At 39.7% G+C, this 12,746-nt stretch overlaps 1 protein-coding gene and 1 long non-coding RNA gene across 3 annotated transcripts in view; one reads left to right on the top strand and one right to left on the bottom strand.

Annotated features, from left to right (window-relative positions):
- Nucleotides 1–595: 595 nt before the first annotated feature.
- The window catches only part of LOC146451552 (WD repeat-containing protein 17-like), a 32,953-nt gene continuing 20,802 nt past the window's right edge, over nucleotides 596–12,746 (bottom strand). Inside the window, exons 18-30 of one of the 2 annotated variants that reach the window (XM_085099013.1) lie at nucleotides 12,233–12,297; nucleotides 11,411–11,486; nucleotides 10,591–10,763; nucleotides 9,888–9,987; nucleotides 6,874–7,010; nucleotides 6,102–6,213; nucleotides 5,272–5,413; nucleotides 4,779–4,881; nucleotides 4,137–4,238; nucleotides 3,247–3,342; nucleotides 3,085–3,146; nucleotides 2,267–2,373; nucleotides 596–1,150 (exon numbers count right to left, since the gene is read on the bottom strand). In XM_085099013.1, coding sequence (XP_084955139.1) covers nucleotides 1,031–1,150; nucleotides 2,267–2,373; nucleotides 3,085–3,146; nucleotides 3,247–3,342; nucleotides 4,137–4,238; nucleotides 4,779–4,881; nucleotides 5,272–5,413; nucleotides 6,102–6,213; nucleotides 6,874–7,010; nucleotides 9,888–9,987; nucleotides 10,591–10,763; nucleotides 11,411–11,486; nucleotides 12,233–12,297 — 1,395 coding nt within the window. In that variant the 3' untranslated portion in view covers nucleotides 596–1,030. Of the gene's footprint in view, nucleotides 1,151–2,266; nucleotides 2,374–3,084; nucleotides 3,147–3,246; nucleotides 3,343–4,136; nucleotides 4,239–4,778; nucleotides 4,882–5,271; nucleotides 5,414–5,609; nucleotides 5,647–6,027; nucleotides 6,214–6,873; nucleotides 7,011–9,887; nucleotides 9,988–10,590; nucleotides 10,764–11,410; nucleotides 11,487–12,232; nucleotides 12,298–12,746 lie in introns of those variants that run through there. The other variant, XM_085099014.1, reaches the window with a different exon arrangement.
- LOC146451553 (uncharacterized) overlaps nucleotides 12,725–12,746 on the top strand; it is a 943-nt gene continuing 921 nt past the window's right edge. The window contains exon 1 of the long non-coding RNA XR_014860018.1: nucleotides 12,725–12,746. This exon is cut by the window's right edge and continues 94 nt beyond it. This is a non-coding gene — a long non-coding RNA (uncharacterized LOC146451553).

Raw genomic sequence — 12,746 nt, 5'->3', positions numbered from 1 at the left:
TTATCGGGTCCAAAATATTTTTCGATTGTTTTGAAGAAAACACGCCTGCACCTAGTTCTAGGTTTTTTTTTTTTGGACATTAAACGAAGTTCAAGCTCTGTCACTGGTGAGCCATCAAAAATTGCTTACACGAAACAAGGAAAAATATCAATACTTTTCAGAATTTCATTTTCTAACGCACAGGCTTGTAAGGGGACAAATTTTATACTACCTACATCAGGAGGAGAATGCTCCTCGACAAATCACTTTGTAGAGCCAGCAACAACTATGTCCATTAAATACATCTATGCTAGTGTTCAAAAAATTCATCTGTGTTAAGTCGACTTGCGACAACCCACTTGACGAACACAAAAATAAATAAACCTACCTACCTATGTGAAATTCCCTATGTCTTTGACCCTCTCAAATTATACTCCCGATTGTGCAAATTTACATTAATTCATTAACGGAGCTACTTGATGTTCATTTTTCAGTGTTTTGTTGGGTCAAAATGGCCTATGCAGTTTACAAAAAAGGCAGACTTGGAAGAGTTGCATGTCCGATTACCTCCGTCATCTGCACACAACGGCACAAAACGGACGCCCTCTTCTTTTAAAAAGGCCAGCTTTAAAACTCTCCTTACTGCTAAAAGTAAATCTCGAATAATCCTCCATGGGAGAATTTCGCATTCAAACAAGACTTTCCCCTGAGACATGGGGTGTATTCATTCTCTTGCCTACCTAACATTTCTTAGGAGAACTGAGTAAAAGAAGTTAATCATAGTTTATCACTGCACCGGACACCTCATGTTACGTAGTTCCATGTGCTTTTGTCTGGAAAAGTGCGTGATGGCGCCCAGCTGAGAGGCTTGGCAAAAATCCTCTTTCCTTCTTCTTCGTGTATAGTTTAGTAAACGCGTAGTTCAGTATGATGTAGTTTCCTCAGGCTAGGGGCAGGGACAAATGCCGTGACACTCGCCATGACACTTAACGTCACAGGTTTCGTGACAGAGCTGCCGTGACACGACTCTAGTAACATTTGCTATCCTTTCCTAGAACGGCTCCAGACGTACACCATTTCCTACCAGAGAAAAGGCATTCACCCTGGCCCACATCAATGCATTGTTTAACGACATCACGGAGCGCCCGTCATTCAAGAAAAACGCCTGGCCCTGAAAGACAAGAAACAGTTAAATTAGCGGACGTAAAGCCCGTAACACTGGGGCAAAATACATCAAAACAGCTCCAAGATAGCAAACAAATCGCTTATAACTCTAAACACACCGAATTTGTTTTGTATTCAGTCTTTATGTCCCATAGATGCAGCGTCTGTAGGGGTGTAGAAGCGAACGTTTGGTAAAGAGATTTGAGATTTGGATTCGCTTTGCCGAAAAGGCTAACGCTCGAACGTCAGCATTTGAATCCCTTTATGGACGGTGCCTACTAATAAAGAAGTATTTTTGCGTGGTTTATGACTATGCGGGGAAAGCAGATCTTAGCGAGGACTATTAAAATCAAAAATGAAAATTTGGGGGTAACCATGCACTTTTAAGAGATAATTAAGCAACATTTATTCTTAAAAACAGTAAAATACAAAGCAATGTATGGCGTTTTTTTCCAAATTGAAACTTTATTATCTCTGAAAAATGCATCTTACCTCCAGTTTTCTTTCTTGATAGCAAAAGCACTTGCTAAGTTCTGCTTTCTCCGCATAGTTTTAAACCGCGCAAATATATCCCTGCATCAGTAGGTAACACCAATAGGAAACCCGAGTATCTCGAGATGGGCAGAATGTGTGCACAGTGGCACCGTCTTTAAGGTGGGGATATACGTGAATTTGAATGGAATTTTAAGAGGTTTAAAGAAGGGATAAAAGAAAGAAAATTATTTTTGGAACACCAACAGACAGTTGCCCCCAACCCAAGAGCACACCAGGTTCGTAGGGGACTGTTTGGGTGTCCATATATCAATTTTAAACTTCAAATTCTAATGTTTAAACTATACACCAAATCTTAACTATTTCTTATTTCTCCAAATTTTATTACTCTTTTGAGAAAAACTATTTCTTCCCAAATATACCTAAAAATCATCAAAAAAATTTACAAAACATTGTTTTTGTATTGTTTGAAACACGAACGAGATATTTCCATTAGACCGATTTTAAGCGGCGTGAAAACGGCTTTCAGGTTTACCCCCGCCTTAAGGTAGCCAAATTACCTTATTAACTCTGTTGATAAAACCAAACAATAGTTACTTATGTCCGAGCTGATCACATCAGTCTCTGTTACCTTGATTCGTTCTCCTGTGAGACAGGACAGCTGTACATCCGAGTGACTTGGCAGGAGAGATCCCGTCACCATGGCAACACCTGTCACGTATATTGACGACTCCGTTCCTGAAAACAAACAACCAAACGAACAAACAGTAAGTAAAAACAGATCACAGCTTCATCTTTCAGCGCACAAGAGCATAAAATTTAACACTTTACTGACTCTAGAACGGTTCAAGAAAATACACTGGTACAAAAACACAGTAAACTAATTAAATCATTGAATTGAAAAATGACAGAAATTGACGCTAAGGAGAGAGTAAAGAAAACAAAAATATATAACATTTCACAAAGAGGAATAGCAAAACAAGAGCACAAAGTTGACAAACAAACCAAAATTGTTTCATTTCACTTCACACACCCAAACATAAACAAATTAAACAAATAAAAATATAAAAGAGCCGACCGTAGCCAGAATTCGTCATAATAATCGTCATTAAAATGTTTCAATGGCGGCGAGGAGACAAAAACGAAAGTTAGGGCTTATGAGTTATTAGGTCTCTTAGAGCTATATTAGGAATAACTGAGTTAAAATTATGGCGAAACATGCAATCAATTTATGCTGCTAAAAATTTGAAATGGGTACTTCGACTTGGATGAAAGTATTTGAATCAACAATATCAGGATCTAGAGAATCGGGGCATTGATCAGTTGGGAAACGAACTTCTACTTGGGACAACAATTCAATTCAATTCAATTCAATTTATTAAAGCACATTTTCACGAAGGTAAGGCAAGAATGCACTAGCCCGCAATAGAAGAAAGAGTAGCTACGTACCAACTCTCTTTAGCAACGAGTCCCAAACGGCCTTTTGTTCCGGAGTAGGAGTAACAGAGGGACTGGAAACGAGACAGAGCAAAGATCAATGAGCAAATGTCGATAACAACACGAAATTTTAAACCGGAACTATTTGGTGCGGATCTAACACGAAGTACTCACTTAAGAGGTCGAGTGAAAGCGAGCCACGCTTCAGATTCGGTTTCTATTTGCGATGCTGTGACCATCAACTCCATTTTGTCCGCATGAAACAACTGCCTGGAATAATAATATAAAAAAAAACTTTCAGAAATTAGGCTACCGTGTATTTAAGTGAGGGTAAAGTGTGTTCCACTTAAATGCCATTACTGGAATGTCAAATTCATCTTACTGATGCGAAAAACGCGTGAGAGATTCTGGCCGTTCATTCTTTGCTTGACGAATGAAATGAAGAATTGCTTGCTGCTAGCGCGACTTACTGCTCCAGAACACTGCACGGCCACGGGCTCTAATTTGTTGTTGTTGTTATAAAAGGATTATAGGATTGAAATGTAATGTATTGTGCTTTTCGGAGATGGGCTATAATCTTGTGTCGCTGTTCTCTAACTGTAAGATCTTAAGATTTTTTTCCTTCTATCATTAAACAAAGATTACAAAACAGGCTCTAATGAATATATAATTTTCTTACAGCGCATGCACGTTATTTGACCGCGACGTTTATAACGTATAACTCAGGCACATTCTTCACCAATCTCGTCCCCAAAGCCCGCGCACGTTTTAGGCCAGCGGAGGCCACACAGTCTTGCTTCCTTGGTGCTGACCAAAAGGAACGCAGCCTCTCGGAACGAGAGTGGTTCTTTGCACGCAAGGCACGGGGCATGCGCAAAGGGCAAGAGGCACGAGAATGGGTAACTACTGATAGCACACGTATGACGAGTGGCCACATTTTACCACTGAGAGAGATATCCCCATTTGACAAAATGGTGAAGTATGCGACATGGGGGAGAGTCTCAATAACTACACCGAGAGAAGAATGCCACCGTATCTGAACGGAATCAAACGCTTACTCTCACCTAGCGTGTTTGAAGAGAGGATGGACGATTGGATCATACTTTCTCCTTATCGCCAAAAGTGCTCCAACGTACGCACTCAACGCTAGCAGCTCTTGTCTTTGTCTACACAAAAAAGTAAGGTATCACCGCACGTGAATATGATCATAAACAGGGCAACCCAGTGGCTAGTGACAACTAACCAAAACAAAATTTCACTAGCTAGAATTGTCATGCGCAGAGAGGCATACTCCAGCTTATGGTCCCCTGAAAATACTTCAAAACGCCAACTTGTTCTCTGGCACTAGCATCCCTCGCAGATGCTTTTTTGGCTCGTCACGCAATCGAGGAAAGATTGCGTGACGAGCCAAAGGGAGGCTACTCTGGTACCAACGCAGCCGTTATTAGGGAAGTCACGCAACGTTTCTCACCAGGTGCGTGATCCTAATAACAGATGCGTAGAAGACTACTCTGGCAACTAGTCTCCTTCGCAGCCGTTCTGTGTCTTGTCACGCAACGCTCCTTGGAGGAGCGTTGCGTGACGAGACACAGAACGGCTCCGAGAGAGACTCGTCTGACAACAACCAACATTGAATATTACGACCCAGGCTTTGTACAAGCTCTTTAGTCAGGGACAGCTTAAAAGAAATGGTACAAAGATCTCACTTGGATATCCTGCTTTGCTGCAGTCTGTCTGTCCTGATACATGACATTAGCTGCACCACATTCAGCACATCATCTAACACCCAATAAGGCTTACTCATGGCATCTAAAACAAGACAACACCATCACCATATTGAATAAATCAGTGAATGACCATCGCCGCAGTTATTACGTTTTCAATTCAGTATCATATGACCAACACCAATCACAACAGACGTAAACAACACAATGAACCAATCAGAATTCGAAGAAAATAAATGTAGCCGGTGGAAAACGCGTGCGAGCAAGTCACAATTGGTTTTGGTTTTGTTTCTCATTGGTTGATAAAGTGGCGCGAGTTTTATCAACCAATCAAAGAGCGCAGTGAAGTAAAACGAAAGGCAAAGGTGTAATTGTAATCGCTCTAACGGCGGGGTTTTAGGACATTCAATTGGAAATCGTTCTGTTATTTTATTTTGCCAAAACAAAGGAAGAATTTGAGTTCAAAAAGTCCTACCTCGCACAAGATTCAGCCCAATATCGAGCGCCAACTCAGGTGAGGAGGAGAGCAAATAGTACTTCATGGCGTCCAGGAATTTACTCTCCTCACAAAACTGCTCTGCTTTCTGCAAACATTCCTCCACGCTTGGTAAACCTGCCTGATATAAGTGAAAACAAAAGAAACAGAAAGGAAAATTACCTCCGGCAGACCAGGACACGGGCAGTCGGACTATTTCCTAACGTGTGACCAATAAAACGAATGCTGTTGGGCATTACTTTCCGACGGTGTTGCTATTATCGGCACAAATTAAAGTGGGTCTTACTGTTGAGTCTGAGGACAAAATACCTTAAAAACGAAGGAGTGACTTCTCAAAGATGAGGACGGTTCCTACTATTGTTACTGCGCATACGTTCTGCGCATCGCGAGATAGTCGGTTTTCCTATGGGTGGTGCCTACTGATACAGGAATATTTTTGCGCGGTTTAAAACTATACGGAGAAAGCAGAACTTACCAAATGGTTTTGGTATCTCAAAAGAAATTTGGGGGTAACCATGCATTTTTCAGAGCTAATTAGGCTTCAATTTAGGAAAAAATCCCATACATTGCTTTATATTTTGGCGTTTTTTAGAGATACTAATGTTTAATTATCTCTGAAAAATGCGTGGTTACCCCCAATTTTCTTTTTGGATTCCAATAGGCCTTGCTAAGATCTGCTTTTCCCGCATAGTAATAAACCGCACAAAAATACTACGGTATTAATAGGCACCGTACTTAAGAATGTTATTCCTGTTTCGGTGACTTTTTAAAGATAAAACTACAGTTTGTAGAGAGATTGGATAAGTTACCTTTTCGTGCAATTCATTCACTTCTGTGACTGTTCCCTGACACCTTGCACATGACTTGACCAGGTAGCTTTCACTGGCGGGCAATGTCTTCAGTAGCGCAATACAAGTGTCCCTAAAACCAAACAAATGTCAAGAAAAGTTACAGAGCGAGGTACTGTGATCCCAAGTGACAAAAATCAGAACTCAGTTAGTCGTGGCAAGCACGGAAGATGATGCAGCATGCTTGGGAAAACATGCAACCAGTGCCAAACGCGCGGGAAAATTTGCCATCGGTGGCTACCGGTGCCAAGCGCGGGAAATCACTCAACCGTTGCCAAGTGCAAAAACATGCTAATGGTTCCAGCCGCTGAAGAATGCCGGAAACGATGCAACCGCCGGTATTAGGTCCGAAAAATAAAATGAAACCAGCACCAAGCACGGAAAAACATGCAACAGATGCCGAACGCGGGAAAAATTGTGGGCGAGATGCACGGGAAAAGTCCATTGAACAAAATCATGATAAATTTAACTCTCCGCCTTCATCAGCTCACTAAATGGACAGCGTGCAGAGCTTCAATTCACCATCATTTCCGGCCATAACATGTAATTTTTGAACTTCGGGGTTGTTATTTCGACGTGTTCATTTATTTCTTATTTGTTTATTATTTATTTTCAACTAGAAAAACGTGCATGTCCACTGAAAATGAATCCGCTATTGGCGTGAAAATTTAAAAATATGAATTAATTTATGAAGGAAGGAAAATACTAGTAACTGTCTCAAATATGTCCTCACCATTTTCCCAATCGTTCGCTTTTTCTTGCCAGCAGCTCTACCGCCAGATGGTACATGTGACTGCTGTCCTTTATTACCATTCCTATGCTAACAGCAAGTTCGAGCTCATTGCCTCGAATGAGCTTGGAAAGAGCGAACTGAAAAGACAACAGTCAGTGTACGTTAGTTTTAAGAATACTATTCAATCGATAAAGTGCTACAAGCGCGGCTTACATAAAACCCACTGTGCTCGCATACGACAGACAACTTTTCGTGTGTTTAAGCCCCAATAGTGATCAGCATCAAATTTCTCCTTGTAATATCAATGCTTATACAACCCCTGAGGTCATGAGAATTAAGGATATGATCACCCAAAATGAATTTTCTTGATATTTTCATAACTTCTCACGGTACTTTTATAACAAAAGCAAGGGGACAAGATAGGAGAATTTGTTCTTTGATACTAGGGGTTAAAGGGTTAACTAAGACGCGAACAGAAAGTTAAAGGAGATTTTTTTCTCGTCTCTGCATCCTAGGTGCAACTCGTTTTCAATGGTGTAAATAAACTTATAGTTGAAAAAGAAATGGATGGAGTAATCATAAAGTTTTTGATTAAGTTACAGCATTTTGTTGCTTTTTGTATTGCTTAACCGATCAGAAACCAAATTAGGTTTGGGGTAGAGAGTCAAATCAGCGAAACGCATCATGCTGCGCACGCGCAGTGCATGTGGTGTCTTGCTGGATTCTCATTGGCTGAGAAAATTAGGGGAAAAAACCTCTTCCAGACGAAAGCTTGGAAAAATAGACGGATAGAACCATACCGAAGAAGAGAAATGCATCTCAAATCTTCACATTCTTTAAATTTAGTTTATCACAATGTAAACCAAATGAAAAACTATATTTCGACTTTCATGCAAAGCCATGCGATCAGACCAATTCTCGGTTTTCACTGTCACGCCATTGAAAAAAAAAAATCGAAAGCATTCCATGAATGAAGTCAAGAAATTGACATGGTATAGAGGATAAATAAATAAGGCATCTGTCCAAGTGTCAGGTCTGTGCGGCTATCCGTACTCGAGTTATTTGATAAAATGTTCCACATAAATTTATAGAGCTTGGTATGGAGACGCCATGTTTGTGTCCCTCTGAGGGGCACAAACATGGTGGCCGGAAATACGAAAAAACATCTGGAGTTCACTTTTGCCAGAAAAGAGGTTTGTTTGCCCTTGTGAATTTTCGAATGTTTAGATTAATATTTGTCCTCAAACTTAAACTGTTTAGAAGGCTGAAAATCACCCGAAGAGTCATTTTTAAGATACGGAAAAGCTCTGTCACGGCCGTCCTCGTTATGTCACGCACGATGAAAACTCGGAAATTGAAACTGTTCTATTTTCAAAAGGAAGCACAACATCGAGCTAAGAAATTGTGAACAGACATATTTTTAGGTAATCTTTTCTTGAATGAAGGTAAAAATTTTGTAGGCCTCCCAATTTTGAATTCCAGAATTTGGTGACGTCAGGTGAAAACCAAGAATAAACAATTCAGGCAAAGTAAAAGATACAGTTAATTGCAATAATGTTTCCATGCGAAAAGGAAAAAAAGAAACTTAAGTCAAGTAGGAATTCATAGACAAACTGCATCCTTAAATTTGAATAACTCTCAAAGCAGTCGTTCACTTTGGTATTGTAACATGTTTTGGACTTCTCATAGCGTAATTCTTCTCACTAATGGCTTTATTCAATTGCAACCTTTCCAGGTGAAACAGTGGTTCCGAAAAAGGAGTCGACTTATTTCCAACATGGACGTGTGTCAAGTTCATCATACACCGTGTCACAGAAGTTTTGGTTTCCATATTACTCTAAAAGGTATGAAAAGCTGATTTGCGATCGTTTGCCATCATGACTCCTTTAAAGGGACACCGTCAAGGCGATTTTGCTCAAAACTGCTCAAATATTTGACAAAGAACTTTTTTTTTCTAAAATAAAATTGCTGTTAGAGTGGCAGGAAGAAAACATTCACGGATTTCAACGAGGAAGAACAAACCGTGATCAGGTTTTTAGCGACTTCTCTACAATACACAAGATGAACTTGAAAAAATTGGCCAATTTTTTCAAGTTGCAATCCATTTCCATCCTAGCCATGAGCAGCCAAACATAATTATTACTAGTTTGTGTGCTCTAGTAGGGTTATTATTAGCAAAACTGAACCATTATTTTGACGATTCCGTCGATTGAAATACGTTTTTTGGCTGTTCAAGGCGACACTGGTCCTTTAAGAAGAAGAAGAAGAAGAAGAAGAAGAAGAAGAAGAAGAAGAAGAAGAATTATAGAAAAGCAGGAATTTTATTCGCGTGCCAAATTAATTCCTATTCCACTTTTTCTTTTAATTTTATTTTTTTATATATATGACAACGTTATTGCAATTACGTGTGTAAGGACTATGAAATAATTTACACAGGATTCGCAAAAATATTAACAATTCAACAATTTAGAAGAGTCGTAGTTCGTTAGAGGCTTTCATCACAGTGTTTAATGTTTAAAGAGGGCTTATGGCATTTGGTGATAAGCACCTCTTCATACAATAGGATGTTTTGATCGATGGCGAGCTAATTTCACCCGTATTGTTCCGGACAGCCTCAATCTGGACAGACCTTCAGTTGAACTGTTCATTAGGTGTTAAATCTATTGTATAAAGGTCTCCTACTTTGCCTGACTCGTGTAAATGGCGTATTGCTCTGATGCCTTTGATAGAAAGTCAAAATATCAAACGTTTCATTTGGTTTGCGTCGTGACAATCGAAATATTAGATCTGAGATGCATTTCTTCCGTTTAGTTTTATCCTTTATTTTCTTACGAATAGAAAACCAACGGAAAATTTTTGATCGTTGTCATGCACAACTAATTAAAACCTTTAGACAGTTAAAGAAACCGATAACACGAGTTTCGGAGAAATAAAAATGCGATTTTGCTACAAGCTGTGTTTATTGTTGAACTTGCTACAGCATTGTCTCAATGTAGTTTGAATACGTTGCTAACCTTAACGTCCCCAACAGCCAAATGACAACAAGCAGCCAGCACAGGCTGCCCACTGTAGAAATACCAATCTGCTAAAGCTGTGCTTGTGGACTGCAGAAGACTACAAAGTAAAACATTGGAGACAATGTAATGTTTAAAACACGAGGAGCAGTGTTTTATCGGGATTTAAAACCAGTGGTTTAGACCCGACAAAACACAGGCTGCGAGTTTTTTGAACGGCTTCAAAAACTTTCCTGGAAAAACGGGTGTCAAGAGAGTTCATAACAATGATGCCTTTGTGAACGTTGGAAATAAGCATACGAGAAAACATTAAACACCGCATACTAATAAGGAGGAGGTTTTATCGGGTTTTAAAACCACTGCACGTGATGTTTTATCGACCATTTGATAGGTCAATGGGTTTATGAATTATTAATGAGTTTTTGAAGGTCGTGGTTAACTTGGGGACCACAATGACCAGTTTTCAGTTGTATGCTTAGTGTACAGGCCCCGGTTATTCAAAGAGCGGACAACTTTATCCAGCGGATAAAATGTATTGGTTGGAGTACATTTTATCCACTGGATAGCGATTTATCCACTGGATAGAGTTATCCGCTCTTTGAACAACCGAGGTCTGATGACGATGAATACGGAGAAGGATAAACAGGCACTAACAAAGAGACCAAGGACAAGAATACCACCCATGCAGACAGTAAGCGCTCACCCTTTGTTCTCATCAGTCATGTGGTTTACCAGCGAAGGTAAAATGTCGTTTTTCTTCAGGTCAAGTGGCTTCTTCTCCTTCTTGGGTGGTAATGACAAGCCTCCTTCGCACGCCACCTGAGCAACCAATAGCGCATCACGAAGCTGACCACGTGACGTGAAGAATGAAACCAGCTGCAAAAGAACATCAAAAGACGTATATTTGTGACAGCCAGACCTTATATTGAGGCCATGTTAGCTTTACTGAAGCTCGGTTACCAGAAGATTACAGCGTCTGACAATTTGCCTTAATTTTGTCCGAATCTCAATAAATTTGTCCAGATAATTAACCATCAAAGTTAAAAGGGTGTAAACTTTTTAGTTTCTACAAATGTCTACAATTTAACTCGACTTTCTGTAAAAAGGCGAGCACAAGTCTCCGAGAAATCAATTCAAACCAGTTTGAATTTGCGGGATAGGTCGCAAGGAATCAATTTTGGACCCACACAACAACTTGATTTGTGTTTCGTTTGTTTGTTTGCTTGTTTTTAATGAAAATACGAATTCCATTGTGCGTGCGGATTTTAACTTTGCGACACTCGTGGGGAATAACCGTCAATATTGAAAGTGAATATACGAAAATTCATACATTTGAACTGTGGGAGAAAGAACGAAAAAGTGAATGATACGCAACTTAAGCAGATGCGAAAAGAAAGCCTGCATTTTTTTTTCAGGCTTTCTTTTCGCAACTACTTAAGTTGCGTATTTAACTGCGATGATCATTGACTTATTCATCACTGAATAATAGCAGAAACTCATACGGTTTCTCATTTAAGCTATACCTTGTTCACATCCCCTAAGGAAACGCAATATGGGACAGCCCCGTCATCATCTTCTCTCATGAGCTGACTGGCTCGTCTGAAAAACACAAACTAGAGGCTAAGCAGATATCTCTGAAAACTGTCTGTTTTACAAGAAGTATGTTTATGGCGCCGAGAGCACCTGAGATTCAGAATTACCAAAAAGAACAGGAACATTGTTATGTGTTAGTTATTTCCCCTCAATTCTTAGTTACTTTGATATTTCGTCGTGCAGTCGCTCGGAAAAGAACTATTATACTATCTGCATGAGACTTTGCTAGTTGTGCTAGTTTTGAGGCACCGCTGTTGTTGATATTCTATCTACGAATAATATCTAAAAATAACAAGTAATAATAATAACTTTATTTAAATGTCAATTGGTTTAGCACTGCAGTGCTAATTGGGGACACTAACTGAAAGAAATAATGCAAACTGAACATTAACATCTTTAAAAATCTCGACTGACAGGGAGGCTTACCAGTTGGGTATTTACAAAATGTGAAACCATGAAACAAATCCAGTTAGTAGTCAGAGAGCGGATTTAAACTCAATACCTCCGGAGCACAAGTCCACGCCCATCTAACCACTCGACCACGCAGCCTTCACCCACACAAGACACTAGCTAGGAAAACTGAATCAAGATTCTGGGTTTGTAAAATGTTTTGCAAATAAAATTCAGTGTCTGAGAAGCAAATGATATGACGTTTCCAGACTATAAGAACAATGATATCAAATGTCCTAAATAAGAATGACGCTGGTATTTGTGCCGAAAAGAATTAAACAGCGCAAGCGTAAGTGTTTTACCTTTCCATTAGCTCTCGCCAGTAATCCATTGAAACGCCAGGAGCTACTGCTAAAGCCCTGTCCCACTACAAACAAAATACAAGATGTTAAGGACGAAGCCTACTATTGTTACTGCGCATATGTTCTGCGTATCTAGTAATACTCGGTTTCCTATGGGTGGGGGCTATTAATACAGGGATATTTTTGCGCGATTTAAAACTATTCGGGAAAAGCAGAACTTAGCAAGTGCTTCTGGTATCCAAAAAGAAAACAGGGGGTAACCATGCACTTTTCAGAGATAATAGAGCTTCAATTTGGAAAAAAAAAAAAAAAAACGCCTTACGTTGCTTTGTACTTTACTGTTTTTTAGAAGAATTGTTGCTTAATTATCTCTGAAAAATGTGTGGTTACCCCCAATTTCCTTTTTGGATTTCCATAGCCCTTGCTAAGGTCTGCTTTTCTCGCATAGTCATAAACCGGACAAAAATACTTCGGTAATAGTAGGCACCGTCCTTAAGACACAGCGTAGGGCACA

Source organism: Pavona decussata, unplaced genomic scaffold (assembly GCF_977016875.1).
Source record: "Pavona decussata unplaced genomic scaffold, jaPavDecu1.1 SCAFFOLD_386, whole genome shotgun sequence".
Taxonomy (NCBI): domain Eukaryota; kingdom Metazoa; phylum Cnidaria; class Anthozoa; order Scleractinia; family Agariciidae; genus Pavona; species Pavona decussata.
This window is presented reverse-complemented; position numbering and strand designations above follow the sequence as displayed.